This window comes from Quercus suber, unplaced genomic scaffold, assembly GCF_002906115.3.
Source record: "Quercus suber isolate HL8 unplaced genomic scaffold, Cork oak 2.0 scaffold_176, whole genome shotgun sequence".
NCBI classification, from domain to species: Eukaryota; Viridiplantae; Streptophyta; class Magnoliopsida; order Fagales; family Fagaceae; genus Quercus; species Quercus suber.
Window position 1 is genome coordinate 269,520 of NW_027069636.1, and position 21,695 is coordinate 291,214.

General features: G+C 33.1%; 1 protein-coding gene across 1 annotated transcript; it reads left to right on the forward strand.

Moving 5' to 3' along the window:
• The first annotated feature begins 18,645 nt into the window (after positions 1–18,645).
• On the forward strand, positions 18,646–21,493 carry LOC136069549 (CBL-interacting serine/threonine-protein kinase 10-like). The gene is made up of 2 exons (XM_065778236.1): positions 18,646–18,791; positions 19,503–21,493. Exon 2 carries the CDS (start codon positions 19,904–19,906, stop codon positions 21,290–21,292), a length of 1,389 nt encoding a protein of 462 aa, XP_065634308.1. The 5' UTR covers positions 18,646–18,791; positions 19,503–19,903; the 3' UTR covers positions 21,293–21,493.
• Positions 21,494–21,695: the final 202 nt, after the last annotated feature.

A 21,695-nucleotide genomic window follows, 5' to 3' on the forward strand; every position in this document is an offset into this window, starting at 1 on the left:
TCTCTCTCTCTCTCTCTCTCTCGGATAGACTACACATTGCACCTAAACGCAAATCTACTCCGGCTCAGAACCCTCTTAGTTTTGGGTCTTTTTCTTCTGATCTCGTTCCCCATCACTTTCGGTTCTGTGATGGGAAGGCCCAGCAGGACTACCTTGAGAACTTTCAGAAACGTGGCATTCATCCAGAACGTCATGTCATTCTGTCAGACTTTTTTGACACTCCTTTATCCGGTGTCATTCAGACTCAGGGATGGGAATCTTTTTGTGAGATACCTTTGAGGTGCCCTATCATGTTTATATAGGAGTTTTACTCCAATATACAAGGTATCGATACCTTTGTACCTCAGTTTGCCACGACATTCAGAAGTACACGTATTGTAGTCACTTCGGATCTTATATCTGAGATACTACATGTCCCAAGGGTATCGCATCCTGATTACCCCGGTTGTCAGCGTCTAAGGACAATGTCCAAAGACGAGCTTCTCTCTCATTTCTGTGAGACACCTTCTGTATAGGGTAAGCGTCAAAAAACCTTATGCTCGAGTCTTGCCAAAGGTCCAAGATTCCTTAATATGATGATGACATTTGTTCTTACTCCACTGTATCACAAAGTCTCGTGCTCAATTTTTGTTGTCCCTCTTAAAGGATCTTTCTATTGACTTCCCCTCTTACTTCATCACTTCCATCATTGATGTTTATCAGGATATGATGACCCGTGATAAGCTCATTTTTCCTTCGACTATCATGCAAATCCTTCACCATTTTTCTATCTCCATTCTTGATTCTCCCTACTTCACTGTTATAGGTGCCATCAACGCAGCTTTTATTCGGTAGAGCAAGGCCTAAGTTCGACTGAAGCGGCCACAAATGGAGACGACTGATCCTGCAACTCCTGTTATTCCTTCCACCTCCGCTCCTTCTTCCTCGAATGGTAATGTGACTCTTGAGGCCATCATGGCATAGGTTCAGTGTATGGATGCTCGCCTTGACATTTTCAGTGATGAGTTGTGTCAGATAAACACCCATGTTAGTCATATTGCACGACGACAAGCTCACCTTGGTGGTTTCGCTGCTTCTCTTTCTCCTTCTCTAGAGGCTTCGACAGATGAGGATGGTAAGGACAGTGTTGATGGTGATGATGCAGATACTAGCTCTTCTAGTAATGATGAGATAATGACCTCTTGGTGACACACCCTTTGTCATTCATGACAAAAAAGGGAAGTAGTTTTGGGATGAGAGTAGTCTTGTATTTAGGGGGAGAGTTAGCATAGGATTTTTTTTGTTACAGGGAGTGTTAAATTTTTTAGGGATGTAGTAAGGATTTTATGTACTTTTCTTTTCTTTCTCTTTAGTTACATTATCCTCTTATACACCGGTCTTGTGACCATTTATTTATGACATACATTGTATTTATTTTCATATATATATGATGATGTATGTTATTTTTCACCTATCTCTCCTTGTGTTGTCTCTTTCATCTCTTTATACACATGTTTCTTTATGTATGCAGTCTTTATTTCTGTTTCACACTAAGATGCCTTGATAAGTTTTTTTTTTAAAGTGTTTCAAAAACACAAGTTGTGAAAATCTATCATTCCATGAACTCTCTTCTTGCAAAGCTTTTCAAGAGTTTGTGTTAGGGTTAGATTTACTTGTGTTTTAACAAGTGGTTGTGAGTTTAGTGATTTAAGTCTTCTCTCATGATTCATTTGTTTGTTGTGGTTTTGTCATGGATTGCCAAAGGGGTGATTGTTAGGACATATGTAGGAATTGTTAGAAATATATGTTATGTAAATTGGCTAATCCTTTGACAAAATATACTTTACTTATAATTAGATAGATCTATGATGGATTTAGTACTTCAAGAAACAAGTGTTCAAGTTTAGTATTGAAGCCATGCAAGTCTATCCAAGAAACAAGTAAGGAAATGTTGTTCATTAAATCTCGACAAATAGCTCAACAAAATCATATCTATTGAGTTTTAATGTTGAAACTCAACAGAAGCTTAACAACAACTGTATCTGTCGAGAATTACGAAATTAGAATTTCCAGATCTGATTTCATGCATATTCATGTGTATTTGTGCAGAGTTTCTTTTCTCACAACTCTAGACATATATAAGTATTATTTTAAGGGTCATCAAAGATGATGCAACTTGATGCAAAGTGATTATACATGCATATTGTGATTGGAGACAATTTGCCCTAATTCATTATATTCTCTCTAGAAGTTACTGCGTCTTTGCGCCAAGGGTTTTGTAACCAAGGACCTTCTTGATCTTTATTGTTGGATGAACTGAAGAACTTTGCAGCCAACATCTTCCTCAAGTTAGTGTGTTAGTCACATACTGGGATCTGTGTATCATTGATTATTCACATACTGGGACCCATGCATTGAAAGGAGAGATTGTCGTAACATTATAAGTCCAATTGGATATTAGGGTAAGGTTTTAACTGTAAGTTGGTATTAAGTACTGGGATTCCTTTTACTTGTAACCGCTTGTTTTGATAATAGTAGATTCTCGAGAGTGGTAACCTTAAATTCACCCGGTGGGGTTTTGCCTTGGTGGTTTTCCCTATTTGTAAACAAATCACCTGTGTCAAATTTATTTTCCACTGCATTTAACTTAGTTGGTGATTTGTTTGTGCTAATTAATTCACTTGGCTAATTAATTGATTAAGTTACCAAAATGGGTCAATACATTCTTGGCCTATCAGCCCTTATATGCGTGTGTGTGTGTGTGTGTGTGTGTGTGTGTGTGTGGGAGTAAATGATCCGAGCACATTTTAAGGCTGTAGGCCCTGTCCGAGGATTATTAAAGATCCACTCATATCTTAACCAAAGTCTGACACATGGACCAAGTCCGAGGAGGGAAGACGTCAAAGTCATTCAGAAATAGGCTAAAGCTGTGAATAAGAGGTCTAAGGAAAAGAAGGCAGGCTGATCCACTGACCAAGGATCCCGAGAAGCAAATGCACCTCAGGAGTACTTTATATAACTTTTTACCCCAGAAAGTAAAGCTCTAGGGAAGATAACAGAGTCATGCAAGTAACGGGAAGGGGAAATATTTGGGAAGGTGACTATCACCTCCACATTTAATGCACTGCACCAACTGGACTAGCCGCATTTATGAGGAAAAGACACCTAAACAGTGACTTCATAGCTCACAGCTTTTTCTACTACCTCCAAAAGGGTCTTAATGGGACAAGCATCCAAGTTGTTCCCCTGAGACATACAGATGGAGGGTTGAAATGCAATGGAATGGACTGTATAAGGAAATGAACCCCTGAGAAAGAGGGGATGAACATTCTTCAAGAAAAATGTGTGTGTGTGTGTGTGTGTGTGTGTGTGTGTGTGTGTGTGAGAGAGAGAGAGAGAGAGAGAGAGAGAATGATTGTTATGTAAAAATATCACCCTTGCTTATTTATCATTGAACAAGTCCAAGGAAGATTTTATACTAAATTATCATTCTTTTCATTTGTACTAACCACTTTGGTTCTATTGGTCCTAAGCTTGTAACTTCCTTAGCATTGCAATTGATTCGGAAGCCCACTCTCTTACAAATTTATTGTATTGGGCTTGGTTTGAAGGACTAGGAGCCACTATTCTAAGTAGGCTTAGTATTTTCTTTTTGAGTCCTTACAATATAAATATATATATACACACATATAAAAGAGGGACACATGCTACATTCGGTATATAGAACAATTTCTTAACACCAATCTCACAAAAAACTAGATAATAAAAAATTAAATATTTTGTTTCTGTTTTTGGGGTAAATGATCAATTGAAAAATTAGATATAAAGAGGCATGAAGCATCAGATTCAACTACATGAACAAAGACATTTTGGGCATATACGGAACTCTAGGGGACCTAAATGATTCACTTTTATAATGATGGGACAAAATCCATTGGAGAAATCCACTGGTGGTGAATACTGTGAATATTTGAGAGCTAACTACTGGATTTATAGAGCGGCCAAAATACATAGACATCCCCTAAAATTTGGGTAAGTTGCAAAAAATATTTTCTAAGATGTCACTTCTTTCTTGCAACTTCACAGGTTTTCATATTCGCTAAATTGGTCATTGGAACTAACTTTTGTTATTTTTTATGTGTTGGAAAATTTAGACCTTGGTTGATAAAATTAACAAGTTTTAAACTCAAGTTGTTAATTAGATTAATTATGAATAAACCTTGTTAAAACAAACAAACATCAATACCATGTCAAAATAATGCAGCGAAAAAAAAGAAGAAAAAGATAAAGAAAAAGATAAAATATGATAACCCAGGAAAACTAATGAAACAAACTAGTTTCATAGTAAAAAACCTAGGTCATCATATCTTGTTTTATTTATTTTTTCCACCGCATTATTTTGATATGATATTGATGTTTGTTAGTTTTAACAAGGTTTATTCATAATTAATCTAATTAACAACTTGGGTTTAAAACTTTTTAATTCTATCAACTGGAGTCTAAATTTCCCAACAAGTGGTATCAGAGCGAGTACACTTTGATTAGATTAATTTCCTAAGTGTGGTCCTTGACCCCTGTTGTCATGGATCGTGGACAATCTCTTTTGATTCCTCCTTTATTTGATGGAACTAATTATACGTACTGGAAAGTTCGTATGAACATTTTTTTGCAGGCTCTAGGTGAACAGGTATGGCAAGCTATTGAAGTTGGCTGAATTAAGCGAAAGGAAGTACCGATGGATTGGGATGATGCAACAATCAAAGCGGAAAATTTCAACAGTAGGGCCTTGAATGCTTTGTTTTGTGAGGTGACTAATGAGGAATTCAAGAAAATATCCCACGAAAGTTGTTAAGGAAGCATGGACCATTCTTGAGACCACCTATAAAGGTACCAAGGCAGTAAAGATTGTGAAGTTTCAACAACTCACTAGTAGTTTTGAAGAAATAAGGATGGAGGAGGATGAAACCTTTGATGAATTCTATGCTAAACTTAAGGATATTGTGAATTCTGCCTTCAACCTTGGAGAATCTATAGCAAAATCCAAGATTGTTAGAAAAATCTTTAGGTCCTTACTTGAAAAATTTCATGCCAAGATCACTGCCATTGAAGAAGTAAAGGACATTAATCAACTTCCTTTGACTGAGCTTGTAGGGAACCTTCAAACCTACGAGATGGGATTAGGCTCAATGGGAAAAGGTGGAAAGAGTAAAAACTTGGTTCTTAAGGGTATAGAGGAAGAGAGTAAGGACTTTGAAGATGAAGATGAAGATGATGATGATGATGATGAGGATGAGGATCTAACCTTCATAACTGATGAGATTATCAAGCTTCTTCAATTTCAAAAAAATGATAAGGGAAAACCTCTTAGGAAATCTAAATCCTCAAGTAAGGGCAAGAATGAGAAACCCTTCATCCAATGCATGAGTGTAAAGGTTTTGGTCATGTGAGGATAGAGTGTCCAAACTACCTCATGAAGGAAAAGACCAAGGAGTTAAAAGATAAAGGGTTGGTTGCTACTTGGAGTGATACTGAGAATGACTCTTCTGATGAGTATGCGGATGAATATAGTCACGTTATGGCCTTTGCTGCCTCAACTAATAAGGTGATTGTGGAGAGTGCTAGTGACAATAAGGATTCTTCTGATGATGAAGTACCCAAGAAGTTGACTCTTTAGGAAGCCTATGATAAGCTCTACACTGAATTCATAAAATCTGAAAAGACTTCTCATCTTTTTAGAAAAGAGCTTAATGAGGTAAAAACTGAAAAAACTGATCTATTAGTCAAACTAGATGAGACTACAAGGTTAGTTGAGACTCTTATTATGGAGAACACCTCATTAGAAGAGAATGTCAAGAATCTTGAGGTTGAGCTTAGTCAAGCTAGAACTCAAATAGAGAGGATGTCTAGTAAAAAGCTTAATGAGGTATTGAGTGCTCAAAAGCCTAGTTTTGATAAGACTGACTTAGGATATGTTATTTCCTCCAACCCCTCCTCTTCCACGGCTTCTAGATCAAAGATTGTCTTTGTACTCCAATCTAAGAAATGTGATAAAGGTATGAAATCTAAAACTCATTTGGCTAATTATAAATCCTCTGTTAGACCTCATGTTTGTCACCATTGTGGTATTTCTAGACACATTTGTCCTAATTATTTTAAATTGTATTCTCATAAGCAATTGTCCAAACAGTCACAAGTTTCCTCTCAAGGACCTACACCTTTGTTTGGAGAGTTATTAAAAGTTTTGAGTTTTTTAACTCAATTTCAGGAGAATTTTAATTCTTCTATGTCCTTTAATAGATATACTATGACACGTGCCTTTTTATCTTCATGGCTAAAGACTCGTGTTGTATGGATGAGAAAGGAGCCTAAGACTTAATTATCTTTTCTGTTTGTCTTCTGCTTTGATTCTTTCTATCTAAAGTAGGACTCTTTTTGCTTGATTTCTTATCTATTTATGAAATCATGCTTTCATGCATCTGCACCTTTCTATCATGCCTTCATGCATATGCATCTTTCTTTCTGCTTTCATGTTATTTGCTTGTTTTTATTTGATTATTTGATTTTTATTTTGTTTTGTTTTCAAAATAAAAATAAAAATGAAAAATCAGAAAAATACAAAAATAGTATGTGTTTTGTGTACATTGGTACTTGTGTACCTTGGATGGCCATTGAAATAAAGTTTTCTAAACTTTGTATCTCTTGTAACTTAGATGAGCATCTCTATGCACAACTAAGTATGTGAGCTTTGTGACTCGTATTTGTGATGAGTAAGATTAAGTAATCTCTTATACTTAACACTCATATCACTTTTTTTGATGGGAAGGACTAGAAAATCCTAAGAGAAAGGCATAAATAACCATCTCACCACTATTGCTTGTTAATCATAAAATGACATATGTATGCTTCGGCATAGTAAAAATGCAATGTCAATGACATTTGTGTGCTCCGGCATAGCAAAATTGGAATGTCAAAAGCTTAGAGGCTGTTTGGTTCACTAGTTTTCATGACTCAATTCTCTGTTTCCATAACTCAATTCTCAAAAATGGTGAGACCCATAGCAAAATACTCGTTTGCCTGCACAATTTCTTTGTTTTCATAACTCTGTTTCCAATACTCAATTCTCTACTTTTTGAGTTATGAGTTGTGAAAACTAAAAACAACTTTTGACTGTTTTAAGTGTCCAATTCTCATAACTCAATGACATTTTTGTAATTAAACACATATAAGGGACCCACTGTCATAAATTTAACTGCACCTTTTGACTCCCTTTTCACTTTTTCTTTTTCCTTTCCTCCTAGGTTGTCTTCTCCACTCCTCCTATGTTTTTTTTTTTTTTCCTTTCTTCTTTCAGTGGTTCGGTGTTCTACTCCTGATTTTTTTTCTTTTTTTCTTTTTTTCTTTCTTCTTTCACTGGGTTCACCATCCTTCTTTCTTCCTTTTTTTTTCTTTTTTTTTTTTTCACCTGGGTTCACCATCCCTCTTCTTCCTTTTTCTTTCTTTTTTTTTTCTTTTTTTTCACCTAGGTTCACCGTCCTTGGGTTTCTTCCTTTTTTTTTTTCTTTTTTTTTCACCTAGGTTCACCGTCCTTGGGTTCTTCCTTTTTTTTTTTTTCTTTTTTTTTTCACTGGGAAACTCACCGAACCCAGTGAAAAAAAAAAAAAAAGCTGCAGTGGGTGACAGAAATGGGGCCCACAAATAGTGTGAAAAATATTGAGTGATGGGAAATAAATGATGGTGCCAAACAAACATGGTATTTTAGAGTGATGAGTGATGAATGATGAGTTATGAGTGATGAGTGATAAGTGATGAAAATTAAGTGACGAAAATTAAGTGATGAAAAAAGTGGTGTCAAGCAGCCTCTTAATATCATTGGTATTTCTTTTCTATCTCTTATATGCCCATGCATGTTTTGCTTAAAAAGAAAAATATGCAAAGAAAAATAAAGCAAAAAGATCAAAATGCTTTTAAATATGATTACAACGTATATTCTAGGAGACGTGGGAGTTATAGGATGTACTTCAAAGTGATACTCCCTATCAAATAGTTATGATTGTGTGTGAGTTAAAGTGATTTTCTCATATCTCAAATCGGCATAACATGTATACACTTATGCAATCTGCGATATTTTTCACACACAACACACAATATTCTTTACTACTCTTAATACATGTGTAGGTACAATGTGATTTGGCTATCACAAGATTTTACATGTATTAATATATCTCACTAAATTGTCTTAACTTGTTTTTAAAATAGAAAAATTGGTTAGACTTGTTTAGTGTGTGTGTGTTTTGAATCTATGAGCATGACATTTTCTCTTGTTAAGAGATTTGTTTTTCATATGTTTTGCATCTTTCTATTATCTTGTCATCTGTAACATCTGGTTTCATTACATTCATGCATCTATATGGATTTCTTGTGCTCCCTTCATCATCTTTATGTTCTCAAGTGAAGCTTTCTAGCTTCTTGTGCCCTCTATCAATTATGAAAAAAAGGAGAGTAATTGTGGAGACTTTGTGGTCTTTTTTTTTTTTTTTTTTTTTAAGATTCTACATGTTAGGAGGAGAAATACATGCCTCTGTAAGGGAGAGATGTGGTTCATCTTGTTAGGAGGAGTGCTTACCTCCTTTTTGTACACCGGTCTTATGACCATGTTTACATACATTATGTTTATCTTTGATATATATGATGATGTATGCCTTCTTCATCTACCTTTACATATGTTGTTTCTTTTCTATCTTTATACACATGTTTCTTATTAATTGTATGCAAGCTATTATTTTTGTTTCACACTAAGATGCCATGATGAGTTTTGTTTAAAGTGTTTCAGAAATACAGGTTGTCAAAGTTTTTCTTGTCATAGACTCTCTCCTTGCAAATTTTTCAAGAGTTTGTGTTAGGATAAATTTTATTGTATTCAACAAATGAATATGGGTTGAATGATTTATGACTTCTCTCATATCTCATTTATTTGTTGTGACCCTGTCACGAATTGCCAAAGGAAGAGATTGTTAGGACATATGTGTATCATGTTAGGAACATATGTCAATATTTTATGTAGTTGGATAATCCTTTGACAAAATACACTTTACTTGTATTTGGGTAGATCTAAGATGTATTTAATACTTCAAAAAACAAGAATTCAAGTCTAGTATTGAAACCATGCAAATCTGTCTAAGAAACAAGTGAAGAAGTGCTGATTTTTTAAAGCTCGATAGCTGCTCGACACCTCTCGACAGCTAGACTATCTATCGAGATCTTCAGCTTCTTTTTATTGCAATCTCAATACCTCTCAATAGCTAGGTCGATCGATTGAGAAACTTTCTATCCCCTCAATAGCTCCTCGATAGTTCTTGATAGCTCGCAACAGATAGGCTCGATAGCTTCTCGACACCTCTTGATTGATCGAGAATTACAAAATTTAGATTTCCAGATTTGATTTTCAGCCCATTCTTATATATTTGTGTAGGGTTTATTTTCTCACAACCTTAGACATATATAAGGCTTATTTTAGAGGCCGTCACATAAGAGAATATAAGGAGAACATATGCAAAAGGTGACTGATGCCATATTCTCTTTGAAAGAAGCTACTTCGTCTTTGCGCCTTAAGGTTTTGTAACCAAGTGCTTCTTGATCTTCATTGTTGATGAACTGAAGAATTTTGTAGCTAACAATCTTCCTCAAGTTGGTGCGTTAGTCACGTACTGGGAGCCATGCATCTTTTGGTTAGTCACGTATTGGGATTTGTGCAAAAAGAATGGCATTCTTATATTAAAGAGTTTAGAGGTTTTGAAGCAGAAGAAGGTTTCTGCTGTGGTAGAAGATTTCTGCCGTAAGTTCATCTATGGGGATTGTAGAGTCTAGGGACAAAAGTTTTGTACTAGATCTGAAACTTCTCTTTACTATAGTGGATTGCTTTTCGAGAAGGTTTCCCCCTAGGTTTTTTACTGTGAAACTAGTTTGTTTTAAGGGTCATCAAATAGCTCATGGCCCACAGGCCGGCCCAAAAACCCGGCAGCCCATGGGCACCCGGTGGGCTAGCCCAGTAGCCCAGCCTGTTGGCCCAACCCGTTGCCCATTCCAATAACTTAGAATTTTTAACAAAAATATATAGGAAGTGTATGAAGGATTGATCTTGAGATATTGTAAAAGAATTTCTTAAGAAAACTCTCCCAACCACTAAGATACTTAAAATAATTGTGCTAAACTTAGTTTACTAAATATATATTTTTCTAATAGTCTAGCAAATTTAAATTAACCATTTGATTTTTTTTATTAAAGATAAAAATAAAAAACTATTTAAAGCCTTATTAAAAAAAAATTAAATAGATTTGACGATAAAAAAAATTGTAATTAAGTATTAAATTCTTTGATTATTTCCTTTAAAAAAAACTAGATTGATTATTCCCTTATTACAAATTGATTATTTATTTTTAAAAATAATAAAATAATATGCTAACACAATCTCATAGGTAGCCTATTAGACCCAACTTAGTAACCTAGCCCATTAAAGACAAAATGAGCATTGCCCATGGGCAGGGTCATGGGCTGGGGTTTTCTCTTTCGGCCCAGCCCAACCCGGCCCGTTAACTAGTTAATGGCCCATTATGTCCAGCCCATTGTACCCTTGGGCCAAATAAAAATGGGCCGGGCCAGCCCAACCCGGCCCATTGACGACCCTTAGTTTATTTTATTGGTTTTCCTAAGTCATCATATCTTGTCTTATTTATTTTTCCACTGCATGATATTGACGTTTGTTTGTTTTAACAAGTTTGATTTATAATAAATCTAACTAATAACTTGGATTTAAAACTTGTTAATTCTATCAACCGAGGTATAAATTTCCTAACATTATGGACAAAAATTATATGACCATTACGTGACCACAATAAGAAGATTCACCAACTTATTAGCACCATTGATTATTTGATGGTCACATGATTTTTCCATCTATGAGAACCCAACTCTAGGGCAGCACTACACTCTATTCAACTTCAACAAAAAATATATATATATATATATATATAGAGAACCCAACTCTAGGGTGGCACTACACTCTATTCAACTTAAAAAAAAAAAAATATATATATATATATATATAACATTTTTTTGATAATTTAATTTATTTTTAAAAATATTTTCGCACAACCTGATTTAAATCTTGCACACCCTGATTACAAGTATTTCTAAATCTAAGAGTAAAGAGTAAGTGCTTGTGAGATGTGAGTGTCTCTTTCTTTATTATAAATTTATATTATATGTCTGTGAGTGTTTATGATATTGACTGTATGTATTATTTTTTATTATTTTTTGTTATAATTTTATTTGTGTGAATTGTGATGTGTGCGTGTACAATATAAATATAAATATAATTTTATATAATTTAATAATTAGGAAATAGAGATGGTTTGTTACATCCATGTGTATTGTTATTATATAATAATTATTTTTTGTTATAAAGTTAGTAATTCAAAGAAAAAAAAAAGGATAAAGTTAGTGATTGTTCAAGCATTTGATGGGTTAAGTAGACATGTGGTGTATTACTTTATGTATGTATGAGTGTGGCTGTGCATGTCAATAATTAATATAGTATTAGTTAGTTGAGTTTTGTATTAGTTTAAATTTTTTTTTTTTTTTAAATGACAAATAGATAATGACAACAGCATGAAAATATAAAATGTTATACAAACTTAATAAAATAAAATGGTCATAGCTACTCACCGTGGCTATAGATTCTGATGATGAACTATTATGTAATAATTTTAAAATATGAAAACTCGTAGAAGAAAATTGTAAAATTTTATGTTTTTTTTTTTGTTTTTTTGATAATTTGATATATCAAATTATCTTTTTATTAAATTTCGTTTAATTTAAGTTTCTTAATGAACATCCTGAACAAAATTTATGGAGTTGTCATTGCCCTAACTACCATTCACTTCAGAGCTGCTGCCAATTTCTTTCACAAAATATTCTCAACCCCCAATATGACGATAAATTATATAGTCCTTATGGTGAACCACTTCATTTTTCTATCATTCTATTAAAAGACTCTTATATATTTAAAATTGTTGAGTCAGTTTAACAAATATTTTTATCATAATTAACCTAACTTAATAATTTTAAACATATAAGAATTTCTTTAATGAAATAGTAGATAAATGACATAATCTACAGTACAGTATAATTTCTCCAACATGTCACTCAAATAAGAACCCAATTGTGAAATTGGACCTCATTTGTCCATTGCTCAGGCAAGCCACAAGGCAGACCAAGCAAAGCCTGAAAGTCTTTGGCTGTGTACTTGTGGGCTACCAGACTTCTATTTGTGCTTAATAGAAGTGACGTGGACAACTTAGACCCAAAAATTTAAAAAGTTACGTGGACCAACACTGCACATGGTTGTATCAAAAAAAAAAAAAAAAAAACACTGCACATGGCAAGATCCATGACCATGACACGTTAATGAGAGCACAAATTTTGAATCCTAGACTACCCACAAAGTCAACTTCTAAATCCATCCAGCTATGGTGTTGGGGTTTCGTCATATAGGTGGTACGTTGTAAAACCATAATCACATTATATTTATCTAATTAGCCTTTCTTTTTCTTTTTTTTGAGAAATTATCTAATTAGCTAGTAATTAAAGTTTAGTTCTTTTATTCAAAACCAAATTCTAATAGTATTCTAGGACAGATGGATGGTCTTACTGCTTTTAAATTCTTCCATATCAAAATCTATACAAGATCTATTAAATTCTAATAGTATTTTGCGTCAATTTGATGGTTAATTATTGTGGTCACTCTAGTTATGAATAGATAAGAAATGTACTTGTTGAAGCTGGCTTTGGCCAATTTGTTTTTAAGGCAGATGGTCCATTGAAATCATTACTTTGACAATGGATTAAACTTGAAAAATGAAATCTTTGACGGACCAGGGTGTGTAGCAATGAGTACTGCACCCGGCCATTTTAACAGGACATCTTGGAAGAGAAGGGGGGGGGGGGGGTGTTGGTGTGGAAGTACACCAACCATCAATCTACAGGTCAAACCAAGCTTGAAAACCCATCCTGTGGATTTGCGTCCATATAAACAAAACAAGCTTGGTTAAAAACATAAATAAATAAATATAAAAATGCTTACATAATCCTAATTTGCTTGTCATCATATTATGTTGTTTATTACACTGGCAATGAATAAATAATAACTTATAAATAATAATAATAATAATAATAATAATAAAAAATCGATTTTCTTTTTCTTTTTCTTTTTTTATTTTTTTTATTTTTTTGGTTAAGAGAGTTTCAACCTATCAGTTAAGACATTTGACTCTGACCATTTAGAATTCAAGGGTAAAATGGGTATATACCCTTAGTTTTAAAACTATGTAGCAAAATACCAATTTCTAAACTATTTAGCAAAATATTCCTGTTTCGGAACTCGATTTTTACAAAATCAAGTTTTGTGTAAAATTTGATATCCTCAAAATCAAGTTCTATGTGTATTTTTAAATAGAATTTGATATTAGTAATGTTAAATTCCACTTAAATTTAAAAAAAAAAAATTAAGTGGCAAAATATATATAGAACTTGACATTGTTAAGGTCGAATTCCAAAAACAGGAGAATCTTGCTAAATACTTTGAAAAATGGTATTCTACTACATAGTTTTAAAATTAAAAATATTTACTCATTTTGGCTCAAAATTCAATGAGATCAAATTAGGAGCATTCTTAATAAGATATTCTTTTTTTTTTTAAAATATAAATATATGATTATTGTTGTAAAAGGAGAAAGAAAAGTTTCTTTCTTCTTTTACATCAATAATCATATATTGTTTAAGGAATCATACAATTTCTTCTAGGTTAACCCAGAAGAAATTATGAATTTACATTCAAATTATTGTTTAAGGAATCACACAATTTATGAATAAGTGAACGCTTACAGGCAATTTTTTTTTTTTTTAAATTGCCAAGTGAATGAAAGAGATATGTAGAATTGTAGATACACTGATACAGTTTATCAAAAAAAAAAAAACCGTGAGCTAGAATCTCTAAATTCGTTCTTAAATTATGAATCTGACCATAAAATGACACATGAAATCATTGAAATGTCACTAGCCCCATTGAAATGCAACTTTTATTAAAATATTGTATTAATGCTTACCCAACCATAGTTGCCTATTAATGTTACTTGAATAGTACAATATTTTAATTAAAGTTGCAAGTAGAATAAATAAAAAATAAAAGAATAAAAGTTGCATTCTAATGGTTTATTATTACTGTCACATTTTTATGGTTCATACTAAGGAGTGCTCTTAGGGCATTTATTAATAATCTATTTTAAGAAAGTTTTAATTCCACTTTTATGGAAAATGAAAAAAAAATGTTAAAATATTAAATTTTTTTTTTTTCATTTCCCATAAAAACTTTTTTTAAATAGATTATTAACTAGTGCCCTAAAAGCACTCGTTAGCATTTTTCTTTATTAAAATATTGAAAGTTGCATTATAATGGTTTATTACTGCCATATTTTTATTAAAATATTGAAAGTCGCATTCTAATGGTTTATGGAAAATGCTAATGAGTGCCCTTAGGGCACTGGTTAGTAATCTATTTTAGAAAATTTTTTATACCACTTTTATGGGAAATGAAAAAAGTTATCAAAATATTAGTTAATTTTTTTCATTTCCCATAAAAATTTTCTTTAATTGGATTATTAACCAATACCTTAAAGACACTTGTTAGCATTTCTCATGGTTTATTACTGCCATATTCTTATTAAAATACATTCTGATGGCTTATTACAGCCAAAATGGGAAATTAACTCAAATTTTTAAACATTATAATTAGAATGCCATGTCTTCAAACTATATTTTTCACTAACATCTCGAGTCTAAAAAATTTGATTTAGGGCCTATAAATCGAGTCTCAAAGACTCGGTTTTCATGGTCTGATCAAATCAATCTGATGTGACATTTTTTTTACATAGCACATACATAAAAATCGAGTCTCTAAAATTAGATTTATAAGATTTTTTTTTTTTTTTACTAGAATAGTATAATTAAATAAAACAAATACAGATAGAATAGTATATTTAAATAAAACAAATACAAAAGGGGGTAAGGAAGGGTCCTCAACCATGCAGGCCTCCCCAATAGCCTGGGCACAAGGACAAGGACAAACTACCCACTACCAAAAAAAACATATATATATATATATAAAATACAAAACAAAAGTTAGGTAGCCACAAAAAAAATGTATAAAGGGTTCAGTCTCATCAAAACATCAACTTCACCATTTTTATTTTTATTTCTCCAAGCTTTCATTTTCCAAAGTTTGCTCTGCGCCACACCTTTTAAAACAATCTCTACAATATAGTTTAGTCAGCCATTTTTACTTCTAGTCTTCTTCCAATCTTTTTCTTCTTTCATCTAAGTTTCCTTTGTTTCTTCCGTCACTCCAACTTTTCACACCTTTTTTTTTTTTTTTTTTTTAAGTTTTCTTAAACCAGTTTACGCAGCGTCTTGAAAAACTACCCACTACCAAAAAAAAAAAAATATATATATATATATATATATATAAAATACAAAACAAAAGTTGGGTAGCCACAAAAAAATGTATAAAGGGTTCAGTCTCATCAAAACATCAACTTCACCATTTTCATTTGCTTTCATTTTCCAAAGTTTGCTCTGCACCACACCTTTTAAAACAATCTCTACAATATAGTTTAGTCAGCCATTTTTACTTCTAGTCTTCTTCCAATCTTTTTCTTCTTTCATCTAAGTTTCCTTTGTTTCTTCCGTCACTCCAACTTTTCACACCCTTTTTTTTTTTTTTTTTTAAGTTTTCTTAAACCAGTTTACGCAGCGTCTTGAGAGAAGAGACAGGGAAACAAGACAAAGAGAGAAAGAGAAGAAGATTAAGAAGAAAAGTTCTTGTTAAAGCATGACATTTGAGGATTCAGGCTACAGAGCAGATTGCAGTAGCAGCAGATGGAAAAGGAAAACAGAGAAGCTACACAAGTCGTTTTTTTTTTTTTTTTTAATTATTTGTATAGATAGTGACTACTCAACTTTTAGTTGTATTTTATACATTTTTCTGTGGCTACCCAACTTTTGTTTTGTATTTCATACTTTTTTTTTGCTTTTGGCAGTGGGTAGTTCATCCTTGTCCGTGCCCAGGCTACTAGGAGTCTAGGTGGGCCTGCATGGCTCAGGACTTTCCTTACACCTTTTGTATTTATTTTATTTAAATATACTATTCTACCTTGTTTCGGTCTAAAAAAAAATAACCTAATAAATCATGTTTTAAAGACTTGATTTTTATGTGTGTGTCATGTGAAAAAAATATCACATCAAATGTAATTAGACCATGAAAATTAAGTTTTGAGATTCGATTTAAAGGTCCTAAATTAAGTCTTTTAGACTTGAGATACTAGTAAAAAATATAATTTGAAGATATAATCTACTAATTATAATGTTTAAAAATTTGAGTTAATTTCTCATTTTGGCAGCTTATTACTGCCATATTTTTATTAAAATATTGAAAGTTGCATGTACAAATTTCAATGTGCTTGGACATGTTGTACTTTTATTAAAATATTGTACGGTATTCACTTTCTTGGATATAAGCCACCCTCTCTAATATCTAGCTACCACTGCAATAAATTAGTAGAGCTTGCTTTACCGATGGCTACATCACAGTTGAGCTTAATTTGATTCTATTGTAGTTTGGATCATCTTCCGTCTCTTCCTCTTGGGGGACTTGAACAAGATCTTTTAATTGACAAGTGCTCTAGGAAATTTTGTAAAGGTTTTTAAACACCTGCTTATAAGTTAATTAGTTAAGGCTTTAGCTTCAAATAAGACTAGATTTCTACACCTCCAAATCCATTCAAGCACCAAACAACAAAGATTTATTTTTCTGCTCCTCATCCTCGATCCTTCAATAGGTACCAAAGTGGGTGAATAGAGAAATAAATAAGGTTGCTCACTCTTTGACTTGATGGTCTTTAGAGAATTCCTTTTCAGGTTCCTTCAATTTTGGGTATGGCCCCTTCTTTTGTAAATATTATCGTCGAGGATGATCAGCCTGTTAGCTAAGCCTGCTCCTTTTTGTTTTTGTGATTTGGTTTTATAATAATGCTTCACTTCCATCAAAAAATAAATAAAAGCTAGTTGAAATATCATAAAAGCCTTTTAGTTTAGGCAATAGACATACATACATACATAGGTATCTGATATTCACCGCCTCAGTATATGCTTATCAAATTTTCTCATTTATAATAATGCTTCACTTCCATCAAAAAATAAATAAAAGCTAGTTGAAATATCATAAAAGCCTTTTAGTTTAGGCAATAGACATACATACATACATAGGTATCTGATATTCACCGCCTCAGTATATGCTTATCAAATTTTCTCATTTAATTTAGAAAACGCTATCTTTGGTGCACTTGTACAGTTGTACTAACTTAAATAGTTAACTATTTAAGTAAACTATTTTATATATATAAACCCGTTTAACTTTTAGTTAATTTCATAATATCATGCCATATAAATTTTTGAAGTCTCATAATTTTATACATTAATATTTTAATGCATTTTTTAAAAAAGAATTTAAAATTATATTCAATATTTAAACCTTCCATTAAAATCTTGACACGTCATATTTTTTTTAAATGGTAAAATTTATAATTTCATATACAAATGCATACATATATATATATATATATTTTGGAGGAAGAAAAAAAATACATTATAATAAATGCCTAATACTAAAAGATATAATTCTATATACAAGCACAATTACAATAAAAACCTATATTAATAATTACTAGATATCTATTTCATTTATAGACAACAAGAATAAAGTTGAAAAAATCGACTAGTATTTTTTTAATTATTCATCAAAAACAACAATGGATAAATATATCGTAAAAAACAGTCAACACTCCTGAGATTTGAGTTAATGCCAGCAAAATTTAAGATATTTCAAAAACTAACCTATTTGATTCCTAATCATCGTACAAGAGAATAGCAACGGTTAATCAGTTTTGAAACGTCTTCAACTTGGCTGGCATTAGTTCAAATTTCAGAAGTATTGACTACGCAATAAAATGTTATCAACTTTTTTTACAATTTTTTCAATTATTTCTAATAAAATATTTCCAAAAATGAATTATTAGTGTGTTACCTTAAGACATAAGTTAATAAACCATTTTAAATTAATTTTTATAAAAAAATGAAAAAATTATAAATTTTTTTGACAATTTTTTTAATTCCTGATAAAATATTTTCAAAAATAGACGTTAATGTATAGCCGGACCTCTATATGAAAATGCCGCCCACACCATAGGCGCACGAACACAGGATGACAGCCCTGGTGTTAAAATCAAAGATGGCTAAGCGTTTTTTAAAACCTATAAAAGGTATATACTACGCGTCGAGCATCAAACGGTCATGCTCAGAGACTTACCAATCTTATCAGGTGTCTATCAACCATCGGTCCACAGCACAAAATATAACTCAAAACAACTCCCACCAAACACCCTCTGAGCTACTTTTGATATTGCTAACTTTGTTTTCAAAAAACAAAAACAAAAAACAAAGTGGGGTCCACATGCTACAACCTTAACCTATGAGTATGACCTATCAGCTTTATTTATTTACGTAGATTTTTTGTCCAAGGACTTAGATTTTGCCTTCAACTGAAAGTAAAAATTGTAGTAATAAAAATAAAAATCTCCTAAATTTTGAGAATTGGGTGTCCCCAGCCTCAGCCCCAGGAGCCTCTTCGCAGAACCAAAGGTCTAAAGGTCTGTTTTTTTTTTTTTCTTTTTTTGGTTTTTCATTTCGTTGTTCTGAAAAAATTAAATTTTGTTTCTGTTTTCTTCCATGTTATTCAATTTCGCTTTTTTATTCCATCTGGGTCTTTGTGTGAATGATCATTTTCATGCTCATTGATAATAATTTTTTTTATTATTTTGTATTGCCATTCTTGATCCATGATTTTCTTTTACATTAACAGTCTTCAATTTTCATCGGGAAATTTCGATTTTCCTTTTATTGTTTCATCGGAAATTCCTTAAAAAAAAAAAAAACATATTTAATTTTTGACACAGCCGTTGTTTGGAAATCATATTTAAGAATATATTTGTTTTAGGTTTAATATGATTCTCGTTTCAAAGCTAGCTGTGTGAATTTCACTAATTAAAGCACGAATTTTGAAAAGTAACCTTTTACTTTCTGAGAGTGTTAGAGGCATCGTTTGAGCAATAGGGCATTGAAATTTAATCATGGTTGTCTTTATATCTTGTTGTAATGTTCTTGTTATTGTTGTTGTATTGGATTTGGAAGAAATTTGATTATGTTATATACCAGATTGTTGAAAATTTGTGAAAGTGTGAAATTTGGCATGTAATTTTAGTATGATTAATTTGCAGTACTTAGAATATTCTGGAATTAGTATGGTATTATTTCTCTTCATTTTAAAGAGTTTTGAAGGTTGTTCCTGTTTCTGTTTTCAGGTTTCCAATTTTATTGATTTTGAATTTCCAATCGGGCACACTTTCAGCATTCTCTAGTTGGATCTTTTGCTGAAAGAGAGAACGAAGAACCCAGGGAATGCTGAAAGATGTGCCTGACTGTTCAGGATTCTGTTTCCAAAGCCAAGGATATTGACTCTTTGATAGAGCTATCCTTCTTTATTCGTGATGAGACTGGAATTATAAATAAGAGTCCATCTGCTCTTGGTTCCAAAAAGACCGAGGGGCCTACTTGTCGTTGCAGAATGACTGTTGATAATCTTTCTGAAGATGGTTGAGTGCTTATACTGTTTATAACTCCTGCACTGTAAATTAAATAAGTTGTGTTAGCAGGAGTAGGGTTGAGTTTTTGTGTATTAGCGTATTAGGTGTTGAAGCTTGGAATGGAAAATTCATCGAATGTGCTGTTGAAAAGATATGAATTAGGGAGATTACTAGGCCAAGGAACCTTTGCCAAGGTTTATTATGCAAGGAGTATAGGAACAAATCAAAGTGTGGCCATTAAGGTAATAGACAAAGAAAAGATTATGAAGGTTGCGCTCATTGATCAGATCAAACGAGAAATATCTGTTATGAGACTGGTTAAACACCCTAACATTATACATCTCTATGAGGTCATGGCCACCAAGACTAAGATTTACTTTGTTGTGGAATATGCTAAAGGTGGTGAGCTATTTAATAAGGTGTCTAAAGGAAAGCTGAAGGAGGATGTTGCACGGAAATATTTTCAGCAGCTGATCAATGCAGTTGATTTCTGTCACAGTCGAGGTGTTTATCACCGGGATATAAAGCCTGAGAATCTATTACTAGATGAGAATGACAATCTAAAGGTCTCTGATTTTGGGTTAAGTGCCCTCGCTGAATCAAAGCGCCAAGATGGGCTACTCCATACCACTTGTGGCACTCCTGCATATGTTGCTCCCGAAGTCATTAACAGGAAAGGCTACGATGGGGCCAAAGCTGATATATGGTCTTGTGGGGTGGTTTTGTATGTCTTGTTGGCAGGTTATCTCCCATTCCATGACTCAAATTTGATGGAGATGTATAGAAAGATTGGCAAAGCAGAATATAGGTGCCCTAATTGGTTCCCCCCAGAAGTGCGCAGGCTGCTGTCCAAAATGTTGGACCCAAACCCCAACACTAGGGCTTCCATGGCCAAGATTAGGGAAAGTTCTTGGTTCCGAAAAGGATTGAGCTCTAAACGTACTTCACCTGAAAGGAAAAGCAAGGATGTGAGTCCTGTTATGGATGCTTCTGTTCCCTGTGAGAGTAGCAGTATGGCTAGTGATTCAAAGCAAGAGTCAGCTAAACCTCCAAGCTTGAATGCTTTTGATATTATTTCCCTTTCTGCCGGGTTTGATCTGTCTGGTTTATTTGAGGAAGATTCTCGAAGGAAAGAAGCAAGATTTGCTTCCAGCAAGCCTGCTTTGGTCATTATCTCTAAGCTGGAAGAAATTGGTAAGCGACTAAAGATGAAAGTGATGAAGAAGGAGGCAGGTTTGTTGAAATTGGAGGGACTGAAGGAAGGTAGGAATGGGATCTTGTCCATTGATGCAGAGATCTTTGAGGTCACTCCATCTCTTCATTTGGTGGAAGTGAAGAAAGCAAATGGGGATACCTTAGAATATCAGCAAGTATTTACAGAAAAAATAAGACCTGCTCTCAAGGATATTGTTTGGGTTTGGCAAGGTGAGCAGCCGCCACAGCAACTGCAAGAGCTGCAGGAGCAACAGCAACAGCAGCAGGACCAGCATCAGCAACAAGAACAATGAGAATACAATTCCATATTTCCCATGGCCTCATGCTTGTTTGTATATTTGATAATCTGCCCTTTTATGTTTTTTTTTGTTGTTATGTGTTGTTCTCCCTAGCTTCATAAACTTGAGAGTCTTTGTTGTTTGTGTTTGATCTTTTCCAACGGATAATGTGATTTTCCTTTTTGACTATTACTATACGGGTGCCTAATTACATGACACATTTGAGTGATTGTATCTGGAGACGCGTGCAGTAAAAACTGGATCATTTTCCCTTATTAGTTGTAAGGATTTAATTGGTAGTTTTGAAACACTAGGAATCAAATTACAAATGACTAAATATTGTATTACTGTCCTAAAATGCACAAGAATCAAACACTTCGTTAGGCAGCTCTAGGTGGGTTACCTTATACCTTATACC

Bases quoted from the DNA above. Each gene is read 5' to 3' on its own strand.
- LOC136069549 (XM_065778236.1), top strand. From the start codon at position 19,904: ATGGAAAATTCATCGAATGTGCTGTTGAAAAGATATGAATTAGGGAGA.